Source organism: Phyllobates terribilis, unplaced genomic scaffold, assembly GCF_046119375.1.
Source record: "Phyllobates terribilis strain yellow unplaced genomic scaffold, ASM4611937v1 Scaffold_8__6_contigs__length_399053987, whole genome shotgun sequence".
Lineage (NCBI taxonomy): Eukaryota > Metazoa > Chordata > Amphibia > Anura > Dendrobatidae > Phyllobates > Phyllobates terribilis.
In genome coordinates, this window is record NW_027362768.1 from 189,489,411 (window position 1) to 189,505,203 (window position 15,793).

A 15,793-nucleotide genomic window follows, 5' to 3' on the forward strand; every position below is an offset into this window, starting at 1 on the left:
GGAGTCGTGTATCTGTGTTATGGAGGAGCCGTGTATCTGTGTTATGGAGGAGTCGTGTATCTGTGTTATGGAGGAGTCGTGTATCTGTGTTATGGAGGAGTCGTGTATCTGTGTTATGGAGGAGTCGTGTATCTGTGTTATGGGGGAGTCGTGTATCTGTGTTATGGAGGAGCCGTGTATCTGTGTTATGGAGGAGCCGTGTATCTGTGTTATGGAGGAGCCGTGTATCTGTGTTATGGAGGAGCCGTGTATCTGTGTTATGGAGGAGTCGTGTATCTGTGTTATGGAGGAGTCGTGTATCTGTGTTATGGAGGAGTCGTGTATGTGTGTGTTATGGAGGAGCCGTGTATCTGTGTTATGGAGGAGTCGTGTATCTGTGTGTTATGGAGGAGTCGTGTATGTGTGTTATGGAGGAGTCGTGTATCTGTGTTATGGGGGAGTCGTGTATCTGTGTTATGGAGGAGTCGTGTATCTGTGTTATGGAGGAGCCGTGTATCTGTGTTATGGAGGAGCCGTGTATCTGTGTTATGGAGGAGCCGTGTATCTGTGTTATGGAGGAGTCGTGTATCTGTGTTATGGAGGAGTCGTGTATCTGTGTTATGGAGGAGTCGTGTATGTGTGTGTTATGGAGGAGCCGTGTATCTGTGTTATGGAGGAGTCGTGTATGTGTGTTATGGAGGAGTCGTGTATCTGTGTTATGGAGGAGTCGTGTATCTGTGTTATGGAGGAGTCGTGTATCTGTGTTATGGGGGAGTCGTGTATCTGTGTGTTATGGAGGAGTCGTGTATCTGTGTTATGGGGGAGTCGTGTATCTGTGTGTTATGGAGGAGTCGTGTATCTGTGTTATGGAGGAGTCGTGTATCTGTGTTATGGGGGAGTCGTGTATCTGTGTTATGGGGGAGTCGTGTATCTGTGTTATGGAGGAGTCGTGTATCTGTGTTATGGAGGAGTCGTGTATCTGTGTTATGGAGGAGTCGTGTATCTGTGTTATGGGGGAGTCGTGTATCTGTGTTATGGAGGAGTCGTGTATCTGTGTTATGGGGGAGTCGTGTATCTGTGTTATGGAGGAGTCGTGTATGTGTGTTATGGAGGAGTCGTGTATCTGTGTGTTATGGAGGAGTCGTGTATCTGTGTGTTATGGAGGAGTCGTGTATCTGTGTTATGGGGGAGTCGTGTATCTGTGTGTTATGGAGGAGTCGTGTATCTGTGTTATGGGGGAGTCGTGTATCTGTGTTATGGGGGAGTCGTGTATCTGTGTTATGGGGGAGTCGTGTATCTGTGTGTTATGGAGGAGTCGTGTATCTGTGTGTTATGGAGGAGTCGTGTATCTGTGTTATGGAGGAGTCGTGTATCTGTGTTATGGAGGAGTCGTGTATCTGTGTTATGGGGGAGTCGTGTATCTGTGTTATGGAGGAGTCGTGTATCTGTGTTATGGAGGAGCCGTGTATGTGTGTTATGGAGGAGTCGTGTATCTGTGTTATGGAGGAGTCGTGTATGTGTGTTATGGGGGAGTCGTGTATCTGTGTTATGGAGGAGTCGTGTATCTGTGTTATGGAGGAGTCGTGTATCTGTGTTATGGAGGAGCCGTGTATCTGTGTTATGGAGGAGTCGTGTATCTGTGTTATGGAGGAGCCGTGTATCTGTGTTATGGAGGAGTCGTGTATCTGTGTTATGGAGGAGTCGTGTATCTGTGTGTTATGGAGGAGTCGTGTATCTGTGTTATGGAGGAGTCGTGTATCTGTGTGTTATGGAGGAGTCGTGTATCTGTGTTATGGGGGAGTCGTGTATCTGTGTTATGGAGGAGTCGTGTATGTGTGTTATGGGGGAGTCGTGTATCTGTGTGTTATGGAGGAGTCGTGTATCTGTGTTATGGAGGAGTCGTGTATCTGTGTTATGGAGGAGTCGTGTATGTGTGTTATGGGGGAGTCGTGTATCTGTGTGTTATGGAGGAGTCGTGTATCTGTGTTATGGAGGAGTCGTGTATCTGTGTTATGGAGGAGTCGTGTATGTGTGTTATGGGGGAGTCGTGTATCTGTGTTATGGAGGAGTCGTGTATCTGTGTTATGGAGGAGCCGTGTATCTGTGTTATGGAGGAGTCGTGTATCTGTGTTATGGAGGAGTCGTGTATCTGTGTGTTATGGAGGAGTCGTGTATCTGTGTTATGGAGGAGTCGTGTATCTGTGTTATGGAGGAGTCGTGTATCTGTGTTATGGAGGAGTCGTGTATCTGTGTTATGGAGGAGTCGTGTATCTGTGTTATGGAGGAGTCGTGTATCTGTGTTATGGAGGAGTCGTGTATCTGTGTGTTATGGAGGAGTCGTGTATCTGTGTTATGGGGGAGCCGTGTATGTGTGTTATGGAGGAGTCGTGTATCTGTGTGTTATGGAGGAGTCGTGTATCTGTGTTATGGGGGAGTCGTGTATCTGTGTTATGGAGGAGTCGTGTATCTGTGTGTTATGGAGGAGTCGTGTATCTGTGTTATGGGGGAGTCGTGTATCTGTGTTATGGAGGAGTCGTGTATCTGTGTTATGGAGGAGTCGTGTATCTGTGTTATGGAGGAGTCGTGTATCTGTGTTATGGAGGAGTCGTGTATCTGTGTTATGGGGGAGTCCTGTATCTGTGTTATGGAGGAGTCGTGTATCTGTGTTATGGAGGAGTCGTGTATCTGTGTTATGGGGGAGTCGTGTATCTGTGTTATGGGGGAGCCGTGTATCTGTGTTATGGAGGAGCCGTGTATCTGTGTTATGGAGGAGTCGTGTATCTGTGTTATGGGGGAGTCGTGTATCTGTGTTATGGGGGAGCCGTGTATCTGTGTTATGGAGGAGCCGTGTATCTGTGTTATGGAGGAGCCGTGTATCTGTGTTATGGAGGAGTCGTGTATCTGTGTTATGGGGGAGTCGTGTATCTGTGTTATGGGGGAGCCGTGTATCTGTGTTATGGAGGAGCCGTGTATCTGTGTTATGGAGGAGTCGTGTATCTGTGTTATGGGGGAGTCGTGTATCTGTGTTATGGAGGAGCCGTGTATCTGTGTGTTATGGAGGAGTCGTGTATCTGTGTTATGGAGGAGTCGTGTATCTGTGTTATGGGGGAGTCGTGTATCTGTGTTATGGAGGAGCCGTGTATCTGTGTTATGGAGGAGCCGTGTATCTGTGTTATGGAGGAGTCGTGTATCTGTGTTATGGGGGAGTCGTGTATCTGTGTTATGGGGGAGTCGTGTATCTGTGTTATGGAGGAGTCGTGTATCTGTGTTATGGAGGAGTCGTGTATCTGTGTTATGGAGGAGTCGTGTATCTGTGTTATGGAGGAGTCGTGTATCTGTGTTATGGAGGAGTCGTGTATCTGTGTTATGGGGGAGTCGTGTATCTGTGTTATGGGGGAGTCGTGTATCTGTGTTATGGGGGAGTCGTGTATCTGTGTTATGGAGGAGTCGTGTATCTGTGTTATGGAGGAGTCGTGTATCTGTGTGTTATGGAGGAGCCGTGTATGTGTGTTATGGGGGAGTCGTGTATCTGTGTTATGGGGGAGTCGTGTATCTGTGTTATGGGGGAGTCGTGTATCTGTGTGTTATGGAGGAGTCGTGTATCTGTGTTATGGAGGAGTCGTGTATCTGTGTGTTATGGAGGAGCCGTGTATGTGTGTTATGGGGGAGTCGTGTATCTGTGTTATGGAGGAGTCGTGTATCTGTGTGTTATGGAGGAGCCGTGTATGTGTGTTATGGGGGAGTCGTGTATCTGTGTTATGGAGGAGTCGTGTATCTGTGTGTTATGGAGGAGCCGTGTATGTGTGTTATGGGGGAGTCGTGTATCTGTGTTATGGGGGAGTCGTGTATCTGTGTTATGGGGGAGTCGTGTATCTGTGTTATGGGGGAGTCGTGTATCTGTGTTATGGGGGAGTCGTGTATCTGTGTGTTATGGAGGAGTCGTGTATCTGTGTTATGGAGGAGTCGTGTATCTGTGTGTTATGGAGGAGCCGTGTATCTGTGTTATGGAGGAGTCGTGTATCTGTGTGTTATGGAGGAGCCGTGTATGTGTGTTATGGAGGAGTCGTGTATCTGTGTGTTATGGAGGAGTCGTGTATCTGTGTTATGGGGGAGTCGTGTATCTGTGTTATGGAGGAGTCGTGTATCTGTGTTATGGAGGAGTCGTGTATCTGTGTTATGGAGGCACTGTGTATGTGTGTTATGGAGGCACTGTGTATCTGTGTTATGGAGGCACTGTGTATGTGTGTTATGGGGGAGTCGTGTATCTGTGTTATGGAGGAGTCGTGTATCTGTGTTATGGAGGAGCCGTGTATCTGTGTTATGGAGGCACTGTGTATGTGTGTTATGGAGGCACTGTGTATCTGTGTTATGGAGGCACTGTGTATGTGTGTTATGGGGGAGTCGTGTATCTGTGTGTTATGGAGGAGTCGTGTATCTGTGTTATGGGGGAGTCGTGTATCTGTGTTATGGAGGCACTGTGTATCTGTGTTATGGAGGCACTGTGTATGTGTGTTATGGGGGAGCCGTGTATCTGTGTTATGGAGGCACTGTGTATGTGTGTTATGGAGGCACTGTGTATGTGTGTTATGGAGGCACTGTGTATCTGTGTTATGGAGGAGTCGTGTATCTGTGTTATGGAGGCACTGTGTATGTGTGTTATGGAGGCACTGTGGCTCTCAGTGACTCGGTGCAGTGCTTGGCTCTACCATGGGTTCATGGATGGCGCTGTTGTGAAGCTACTGGGACAATCTCTTTATGGGGCGCTGTGTTAGCTATAATGGGAGCAGCTCATTGAGATTCATACCCATCAGGATTGCTAAGAGATGTCAGCTCTGAAGCTAGCGGAGCTGTGAATGCAGCTACTACAGCCGTGCCATGTTATACAGTAATGGTGACATCGCGCGCTCTGTACCTCTGGGAAGGCAGTGAAACGCGACAGTAATTGGCATTGTTGTTTCTGGATGACATCCCTCCACACATTTTAATACCGGCTCCACCGAATAACAAGTTGACTGACGTTCCTCGATGCGCTCATTTTCCAACATGATGTATTGCCGGCCGAGTGCACAACCTACAAGACAAAAAAATATGAGCGCGGGGGATAAATATGAAATGTTATCCATGTTTTATGGATGGGATCAGGTTTGACATTTTTGTTATTTCCCCTCTTCACATAATTATTATTTCTCATGGATTTTACCTACTCGAGTCATTTATAAGGAGGTTTCGTGTACGTGGTCAGAGCAGGGGAATATTCTCACACGTGGGCTGCAGCGCTAGAAAATATTCCTAAATGAGAAATTGTAGTAACGGCTATGACAGGCGGCTCTATGATGCCAGAGCCCCAGAGCAGTAATCACACTGCGGCATTATGGCTGCAGGCGCTGGTGCCTAGGACAGAAGAGCCCGGTGTTAGTTTTTCGTTCCATGCCCATACCTGACCCTCGGGCCAACATTTCACTGCAGTTTTCTGGGAGTTGTTGCCGCCCCGCAACTTGGGAGCCACGTCTGTCATCTATCAGATTTCCATCAATGAGGCTCTATCAAAATATCTCCCTTTGCCACGTCTCAGCGATATGGTGTAGGTGATGTTATTCACCTGTCTTGGCTCCAGCACTGGGCTCTGTCAGGCTCAGGCTTCAGTGACAGAACCTCCTGACAAACCCAGCTTTACTACATCGCTGGGTATCTCTGCCACACCACTGCCCATCTTTGTCTTGGACTCTGTAACAAACCCAGCTCTCCTATTTCACTGAATATCTCTGCTACACTGACAGCTCGGTCTGCTTGGTCTCAGTGACAAAGCCAGCTCTGCTACATCGCTGGGGAACTTTGCCACAACATTGACCTGTTCTGCCTGGATTCTGCAACAAACCCAGCTCTGCTGTATCACTGAGTAACTCTGCCTAACCAATGTGGAAGCTCTGCCTTGGACTCTGTGACAAACCCAGCTCTGCTATATCACTGGATAACTCTGCTACACCGCCACTTGCTTCTGTCTGGTCTCAGCTACAAAGCCAGTTCTGTTACATTGCTGGGAAACTCTGCTACATCGCTGGCGAGTGCTGCCTGAATTCTGCAACATAGCCAGCTCTGCCATATCATTGAGTAACCGTGCCTATCCACTGCGCCAGCTCAGCTTTGGGTTCTGTAAAAAAACAACTAACTTCTGCTGCTTCATTGAGTTAACTCTTCTATACTGCTGGAACTGTTTTGTCTAAGAACCTCCTGTGTCATTCAGCTCTTCTTCCTCTCTGGTTCCTCTCTGCTGAGTCGACTCTGTTACAGCACCGTCCAACGTTGTTTCACTACATGCTATGATTTCTCCTCTGCTTCATTGGCTCCTATGGTTCCAGTTTTGCTTCTCCAGTTGTCGCTCTGCAGCATCTGCCTCTGCTGTTCCAATTGAATCATCCTGCTGCACCAACACAATGTATCCGTGCTGCATAATAATTAACCTCCGGACAAAGTGCTTCGAGGATCCACTGCACCACATGCGACATAACAAGAAGCCTCTGTGTAGTGCTCAAGGGGTTTGGGCTCTAAATAGTGCTTTAATTCTGGAAATCACTGGTGTCTTCTTAACTTTATCTGTGATGTGATGGGTTAATAATTTGCTTGGATTAAACTTTCACAATGGAAGAAAAAAAAAAATTGGGGCTATGCGCCTCTTTGGCATTAGAGAAATATGGAAGCAGTTGCTGCAGCGCTTCACATCTGACTGGTCTTACAGCCTGTGCACAAACCTTCACACGGCCCCCAAGCACCGCTTAGGATTTTGGTGACTTGCGTTACCGAGGGTCCTTTGGCACCAAACCCGAGTGTGAGTATTACTTCTGTATCCCATGTAACCACTTTCTGACTTTGCAGGTCTATAATATTGTTCTGAGCCTACCAAGAAACATTGACCCCACAGCAACTTTTAAAAGTTCAAGCCTCCTGGTTTAGGGTCCCAGTGCTCTGACATTGGCTAACACCCGCCTAATAGAGAACTGGGAAGTAAGTGTGATTTGCTCCATGAATCTGGATTTTTGTCTCATTGGAACAATCGCTTTTAACACTGCAGCCGATCAGCGATCGCTCTCACTACGCCGGACTTTGCAGGGCGACGCCGAGGCCAGTCTGGCATTTCCCTGCAGTGGTTGTAGCGTCACATGGCAGCCATTCAGGAGAATGCAGAGGTCCGCCAGAATAGGAGTCCGCAGATTGACAGGGGTTTGCTTTATGAGACACCCCTTATTACACGGTATTGCTCTATGTTATCAGCCATATTCCAGGCATAGACTATAGTGATATATCATGGGGTCCTATGTACAATATGTCTGTCCGATGGTCAGTCCTTACTTGATCCACATGTATTCCCTGGCACCGTCCATGAATGGACCAGACCGTTACAGCTCCGGGCCGTTTCACGGTTCGGCTTTTGGAAATCATTCATTTTACAGCGGTCGGCATTCCCACAAAGGCCACAAGTCCTGCCGTGCATCAGAGGCGAAATCTGCACCTAGAACAGGGTGGGAATACAAGGGACACGATCAGAGACATCCGGCGTCATTGTGGCGGATCTGTAATATTTTTCACTTTTGAGCCGAGTATAAGATTCTCTCCATTGCTGCAGAGAAACGGCCAACAAGCTGCTGTTGACTGATCTCATGCCCTTCACCTGCATCTCTGCTGATATTATAGAAGATCGGTTAGTAAAAAAGTAAAGTAACAAAGTAATAAAGAAAAGATAACGACCCGATACAACGATGCAAAGGCTGCAGTCTCTGGCTACAGAAGTCCAGGACACAAACACTTGGATTATTATTATTATTTATTATTATAGCGCCATTTATTCCATGGCGCTTCATGTGTCACAGTCCTAAACCTCACAGGCGGTATAATCTTTGGGATTTCGGTATTACTTACTTTGGCCGTTTGTCCATTGAATGACACCAGCTCCACACCATTCTTCGGCGCTTTTACTGTCACGGTTGTTGCGTTCTTGTGAATTCTGATACAATCTGAAACATGTACAATCTCTGTTATACTGAGGTTATTTCCAGTAGAAGCTAATGATTCCTAACCCTTTAGTTTCCACGGATCGGGGCGGAGACCACAGAAGAGATCACTCCGGTCACCAAATAACGTGTTGTGACCGTGACAGCGACGCGAAATAAGGAAATGGCCTTAGATTTATTGATTATACGATGTATTCACAGTTTCATTACGTGTGTCCCCCAATGATCCCAGGAACAGGGCTCTGAGACCCCCCGGTGATCGCTCAATATATTGTGAGAAAGGCAGAAGTGCTCAGCTCCTACATGAACGCGAGGACAGAGCGGAGGACAGAGCGGAGGGCACAGCGGAGGGCACAGTGGAGGACACAGCGGAGGACACAGCGGAGGGCACAGCGGAGGAAAGAGCGGAGGGCACAGCGGAGGAAAGAGCGGAGGGCACAGCGGAGGACAGAGCGGAGGACAGAGCGGAGGACAGAGCGGAGGACAGAGCGGAGGACAGAGAGGAGGACAGAGCGGAGGGCACAGCGGAGGGCACAGCGGAGGGCACAGCGGAGGAAAGAGCGGAGGGCACAGCGGAGGAAAGAGCGGAGGGCACAGCGGAGGACAGAGCGGAGGACAGAGCGGAGGACAGAGCGGAGGACAGAGCGGAGGACAGAGCGGAGGACAGAGCGGAGGGCACAGCGGAGGAAGGAGCGGAGGACAGAGAGGAGGACAGAGAGGAGGACAGAGAGGAGGACACAGCGGAGGACACAGCGGAGGACACAGCGGAGGGCACAGCGGAGGACACAGCGGAGGGCACAGCGGAGGGCACAGCGGAGGAAAGAGCGGAGGAAAGAGCGGAGGAAAGAGCGGAGGGCACAGCGGAGGGCACAGTGGAGGGCACAGCAGAGGAAAGAGCGGAGGAAAGAGCGGAGGACAGAGCGGAGGACAGAGCGGAGGACAGAGCAGAGGGCACAGCGGAGGAAAGAGCGGAGGACAGAGCGGAGGACAGAGCGGAGGACAGAGAGGAGGACAGAGAGGAGGACAGAGAGGAGGACAGAGAGGAGGACAGAGAGGAGGACACAGCGGAGGACACAGCGGAGGACACAGCGCAGCGCGGTGCCCAGAGCGGAGGGCACAGCGGAGGACAGAGCAGAGGGCACAGCGGAGGACAGAGCGGAGGGCAGAGTGGAGGACAGAGCGGAGGGCACAGTGGAGGACAGAGCGGAGGACAGTGCGGAGGACAGAGCGGAGGACAGAGCGGAGGACAGAGCGGAGGACAGAGCGGAGGACAGAGCGGAGGGCAGAGTGGAGGGCAGAGCGGAGGGCACAGTGGAGGACAGAGCGGAGGACAGTGCGGAGGACAGAGCGGAGGGCACAGTGGAGGACAGAGCGGAGGGCACAGTGGAGGACAGAGCGGAGGACAGAGCGCAGGGCACAGCGGAGCACAGAGCGCAGGGCACAGCGGAGCACAGAACGGAGGGCACAGCGGAGCACAGAACGGAGGGCACAGCGGAGCACAGAACGGAGGACACAGCGGAGCACAGAACGGAGGACACAGCGGAGCACACAGCAGTGCCCAGAGCGGAGGACAGAGTGGAGCACAGAGCGGAGCACAGATCAATGCACAGAGCGGAGCACCGGCTCATAGATTTTCACTTTTGTAAACCTCTGTGCACACTGATAGAACAACATTTCAAAAAGCATCACAGAAAAAAAGATGCAGTCTTACCAACACCAGGTCAGATTACCAATGCACTAGCAGCAGACCCCCATGATAAAGGCGGGGGCTGCACAGGTGCAAAATACTGATGCAGACAGCCACTCACTAATCCATGGAGGGGGCGGCTGTGTAGTATTATACATGCACACAGATGGAGCTGGCATAGAACGCCATTCACACAGATACGTGTGATGCACAGTGTCTGGCTTACAGACTATTAATGACGCCCATAGTTTTAGATCAGGCGGGCTGCCCAGCACTACATACGTGCACCCCACAAGACAGACGCCCCAATTCACCCAACCAACACTAAAGAGCCCGGCTGCATCCTACATAAAAATGGAAAAAAGTGAAATAAAAATGTCCTCATGTCTGCGAGTCCTAACACTAAAATTATTATTTTTTTTTTAAATGTTGTCCCATGTTAGCCATTTTTAATTTTAGTGTTAGGACTGGCAAACATGAGGACCCTTGATACGGGTTGCGAGCTTACCTATTTTGTCCAAAATAGCGAACCAATACCTCATTTAATGTTTTTATCTTATACATTTTTATTACACTTTTTTCCATTTTTCTGTGACTGGCGTCCTATGCAAGCTCTATCTGTGTGTATGTATAATACTACACAGCCGCCCCCTCCATGGATTGGGAGGTTAGTGAGTGGCTGTAGCATCAGCATTTTGCACCTGTGCTGCCCCCGCCTTTATCATGGGGGTCTGCTGCTAGTGCATTGGTAATCTAACCTGGTGTTGGTAAGGCTGCATCTTTTTTTCTGTGATATTTTTTTTTCTCGCTGTGCACACTCCTATGCAGGACTCGGAGCTCAGCATTTCTGCCTCCTGAGCCTTAGGACCTGTATCTGACTGGTCTGCAGGGTGATTCAGCCCCAACAACATATAGAAAAAGTAAATAAAAAGTTGGTCGGAACTGTGCATCATCAGGAGCGCAGCACCCCCGACAAGCAGGATGCCAGGAGGCAGGGGAGCGATACGCTCCTGAAGGAAGAAGATTAGACAACTCCTTTAAGTATTTAGAAAATTAGATGGAAACTTCATTTTCATATCAAAACCTAGAAATAATTTTAACATAAAGAGAAATAAAGAGGCTAAAAGCAACCAAGATGTCTTCTATCTGGCACAAAGGAATAACACATCTTGCCAATAGTGGCGGCAAAGTAACATTATAAGTTGTGCTATTCAGATTTAATGTCTGATTCCATAAAAAGCTTTTATCACTAGAGATGAGCAAATTGCTTTGGAGAACCCTGGTCCAATGGTCAAGTCAGAAGTTCATGGCTGCCGGACAGGAGCCCCGCGAACCACCTGCTAGAATCCCCGATGTTTTTTCTGATTTGTAAACCCTACGGGATGTCACTATTGCGGTGTGAGGCATGTATGATGTCACGCCAGGTGCCATAATCAGCAGAGGTGGTGGGGATGCCGATAGGTAAGAGGCGGTTGGCAGGACTTACATCCAGTGGCGGCTGGACCAGGCTACTATGAATTAACTGGTTCATCTCCATTCTCACCTATCCATTGGTTGTTGTGATCCACACCGATCCCGAGAAGAGCGGGCTCGAAGCCCCTGTGTGAGTGGAGAGGTAGTGAGCATGTGCGACCACTGCTCCATTCCCTATCTATAGTAGTACTGGTTGTACATGCTCACTGGCGCTCCACTCCATCGGGGGCTTAGGGTGGTCCACCCATGTCCCAAAGAGACAACTGGGGTTGGAGACATTTACAGCACACTCGATACAATTGTGCGACAGCCCTGTCCGGTGTCCATACTCTCAGAAGCTGGCAGAATGACGGGTAATGTAAGTCCGCGTCCTCAGGATTCAGCCACTATTCCATTTCGAAGAACTCACAGAAAGTTAACACTGAGAGATACAATGAATGTTTCATGAGATAAAATAGTCATGTCAATGTGATGGTCCTCCATTCGTCTCACTTTTATCCCAATGTTACTGCTCAGTGATTCAATCTGCCGCCTTTTATGTGCAGCGCCGTCGGAGCTAAGCTTGGAGTTCTGTTATCGTGACCCCGACATTAATGTACCTTTTTCATTTGTATACGTGTCATTCTTTAATAGCAGCCACATTCCGTTCAGCAAAACGCGGAATTCTTCTGGAGGGTCGGAATAGATTATAATATCACTAAGAAAAGATACAAAACCAGAGCATTAGCTGCAGAGAAAAGCAGGTTCATCCACTGATATAAAGGGAACTACTCTTTATTCTCGGGGGTCTATGGGAAAAGAACAAACCCTCAGCAACGAAGAACCCGACGAGGAGCGATAGATTCTCTGCAGTAATTGGAGTGAGTGAAGCTTTTGAAGTTTAACCACGTTAGCCTTGATGATTTTTCCCAAGAAATTAGATTCGCAGATAATAAAAAATGCTCCAAAGCCTCCATTTGCTCTGAAAAAACATGTACGACACTATTCTCTATTCCTTACCCACTGATCTTCTTCCCAGCTGTGCTGTCACACACTATCTGTACAGTTTTTCAGTGTTTTATGACTTTCTCTGTCTCTAATAGCCATGAGCTGTGACGTCCTCACACTATCCAGATTCACCATACATTGGCTGCTGCATTCCCTATCTCAGCTTTTATAGTGGCTATTTTATTCCTTTCTGATTAGCTGTTGGCCACAACATGTGATGTGATAGCTGCAAGGATTAATGGGGAAACCCGTTCGGACATGTCAGAGGATACGAGAACCTTCCCTGGCTGATACAAAATGGTGGCAGCCAATTTAGGTGATTCGTGTAAAGAAAGTCGCAAATTGTTCAAATTTGTTAGGACTAGTGAATTTCTAAAAATTAAGCACAAATTAGCATCAAATGGATTTGATTTTCTCTAACAATAATGGAAGTGAATCTTCAAGGTATGTGGGCTTGTAGTCTTCAGTCGGCCATAGACAGGAGAATATGGGCCAACGGTCGAGACATTGGACATTAGAGGACCATACAGTCTAAAATATCTCGGAAAGGTGGGCTCTGAATATTTCCTGTTGTACGTTCTCCTCAAGCCCAATATATTTTACAACCCGTGGATCACCGTGGTCTCCTATGGTCAGCACTTACTTCTGTAGGCGTCTGTTTCTCATTGGGTGTTTCCAAGGTAAAGTACGATAAAACATGTTTTCCCAACGTCTAATTGAAAGTATAAGTGCTACTTGATAACACTTCTAATGAAATATCCATTTGTGTAAACAACGGCCTCATATGGTCCGGTCTGAAGGAGTTCCTATCACCTGTGTATGACTATGGCTGCCCCTTATATTTAGTGTTTGGCTTTATTTTATGAACTCCTATAGAAGTGTATGGAGAGCAGGACATGCTCAGAGGGGCACAAGGGACCCTCATCCTAATATCAGGTGCAGAATCTAATGGTGAGACCTGTGACTATCAGACATTTATGTAATTTTTTTTTAAAGTGAATCTGTCAACAGGATTTCACACTCCAACATAGTTATATGTACATATAGCCTCTTAAAAGACAAGTCCAGCAATATCTTTACATGGCCAGTCCGATCCTCGATTACTGAGAAATCAGTGTTTTAATTGATATGCAAATGATGCTGAAGAGCTATGGTAGATCTGAAGCCCCTGTCACTCCAGCTCTATTCCCCGCCCAGTGCTCTGTCCTCCTGTTTGATTGACAGCCTCAGTGCTGTGTGATGTTATGGAAAGGAGCAGGAGGAGACGGCTCTGAGTACAGAATAGAGCTGGGCTGACAGAGGTTTCAGATCTACCATAGCTCTTCAGCATCATTTGCATATCAATTCAAATGCTGATTTCTCAGTACCAGAGGAAAGGACTGGTTATGTAAATGTATTGCTGGACTTGTCTGTGAAAGAGCTACATGTACATGAACATAGTTTGGGGGGGTGAAATCCTGCTGTTAACTCCTTTTAATTCACATTCATGCTTCTATATTTTATTTTTCTCTGTCAATGTAGTTGTGTCAGAGCTTATTTTGAAGGAACACTTGTATTTTTGAATGTCACCATTTTGATGTACATGTACTTTACCATTGAACTTTTTATACTTGAAGACATGAAAAAAATAGCAGTTCCAGTTTTGTTTTAGAATATTTTGTTTTGTGTTTTTTTCTTTACTGTTTTTTTTTTTATAGTTTGCGTTGTACTTTTATTAGCATTATTTAGAAGTACATATAATTTAATGGTTATTTTTTTTTTTTACATCTTTTTAGCATGGAGAAAAGTGTAAAAAAAACAAAAAACAGACAGCAAATCTCCCTTTGTGCTTTTAATTTATTTATTTGTATACCATAAATAATTTAAGATTAATCCAAGGGTTAACGTTTACATGACCAGTCCTTTCCTCTGGTACTGGGAATGACTGTGGTGGGGAACAATTGTTTATGGTGAACCAAAATAGTTTTTTTTTTTATGTAAAGGGAAATTTTTTGCTACCTCAACTGAGAGCAGCATGATAGAGGGGCAGAGACCGCGATTCCAGCGATGTGTCACCTAGTTTACTGGGTACAGCAGTTGTGACATAAGCAGAGTTTTTAGATGTAGCATGTAGCAGAGCTGAGAAAGCCGACCCCACCCACATCACAGGTGACCACACCCACCAGGCTTTGTGTTTACATTGTCTATTGACAGTGAGCTGCTTATTACAGGAGGGACCGTGATCGGACTAGGGCTCACGTGCCCTATAGTCCTGGCAGTGATAATCTACTGCTGCTAAAACCTTCATTGTAAGTAAACAACAGCACACAGCCTAATAAGCGACACATCCCTGAAATCTGTGTCTCAGTTCTTACCTCTTGGTGTCCTCAGATAAAATTGAAAAACCCACTGACCGATTTCCTTTATAATGTGTATTATATAGCTCAGCTTCTATGGAGGCGAATGTGATCTGAGCTGCAGTACCAAGAGCAACCACTAGACGGTGGATGGAGTTGTGCGGTTATGCTCAAAGGGTTAGAACAGCTTTGAAGCGTCTGCTAATATCTACACAATGTATCTATGACAATGACAGACCCCTGATAATGAAGGGGGCAGCGCATGTTACAAAGTGTCGTTCTGCAGCGCGGATGGTCAGAATAACCTTTTCCGGCCGCCCTGGTCATCAGGAGAACTTACTAGGAGCCCAGCTTGATATTCATTTCAAAGTTGGAAAATCCTTGACCCGTTTTTTTCATGGCGATCAGGAATCTTAATTGATCGGTGCAGTCCTGCGCGATCACCGTGTAGCAATGTGACGGGGACACCGAGCAGCCCAGGGTTCTCCCATCAAAGGTTACAATTTCCTTCAGATCCACTTCACATTCAGCTGCAAAAATGGCATAAAGAGGAACATAAAATGCTGAAAACAGACAAGATGGCGAAAGTATAAGGACGCAAAACATGGCCGCGTCTGAACAAGGCTATACTTCTCTTATGGAGTGAAATGCCTTCACTTTATGATCGATGGTGGGTGGTCTAACGTCTGCAACCTTCACCCATCCTGAGAATGAAGCGGCGGCGGCAGCACCGGGGAACAGCGGAGGGTTTATTTTTCCACATCCTGCTTGCCCTCTCACCGATCAATAGTGAGGTTTGAATTCACTTTGGCTCAGTTCAGACCAGTCAAGTTCTTGTCCAACAAAGTCAGCAAGTAATTCATTAATCTGTCAGCCCCAGGTTACTGTCACAAAGATGGACGCACAAAAAGATTTCACCGAGTGAAGAACCTCAACGCAAGAGAACATACAGGAATGGCATCTGCAGACGGGGGAGATATCTGCAGACGGGGCGATATCTACAGACGGGGCAATATCTACAGACGGGGCGATATCTGCAGACTGGGGCGATATCTACAGACGGGGCGATATCTGCAAGCGGGGGTGGGCAGCGATATCTGCAGATGGGGGGTGGGAGATATCCGCAGGGGGTGGCGATATACGCAGACGGGAAAGATATCCACAGACACGGGGCGATATCTACAGACGGGGCGATATCTACAGACTGGGGCGATATCTGCAGACGGGGTAATATCTACAGACGGGGCGATATCTACAGACGGGGGCGATATCTACAGACGGGGCAATATCTACAGATGGGGGCGATATCTACAGACGGGAGCGATATC

General features: G+C 47.5%; 1 protein-coding gene across 1 annotated transcript in view; it reads right to left on the reverse strand.

The window, feature by feature from the left end:
* LOC141157104 (vitellogenin-1-like) overlaps positions 1–15,793 on the reverse strand; it is a 164,208-nt gene that overhangs the window by 19,471 nt on the left and 128,944 nt on the right. Inside the window, exons 30-34 of the mRNA XM_073643952.1 lie at positions 14,806–14,995; positions 11,742–11,839; positions 7,891–7,985; positions 7,324–7,483; positions 4,892–5,050 (exon numbers count right to left, since the gene is read on the reverse strand). Coding sequence (XP_073500053.1) covers positions 4,892–5,050; positions 7,324–7,483; positions 7,891–7,985; positions 11,742–11,839; positions 14,806–14,995 — 702 coding nt within the window. The remainder of the gene's footprint in view (positions 1–4,891; positions 5,051–7,323; positions 7,484–7,890; positions 7,986–11,741; positions 11,840–14,805; positions 14,996–15,793) is intronic.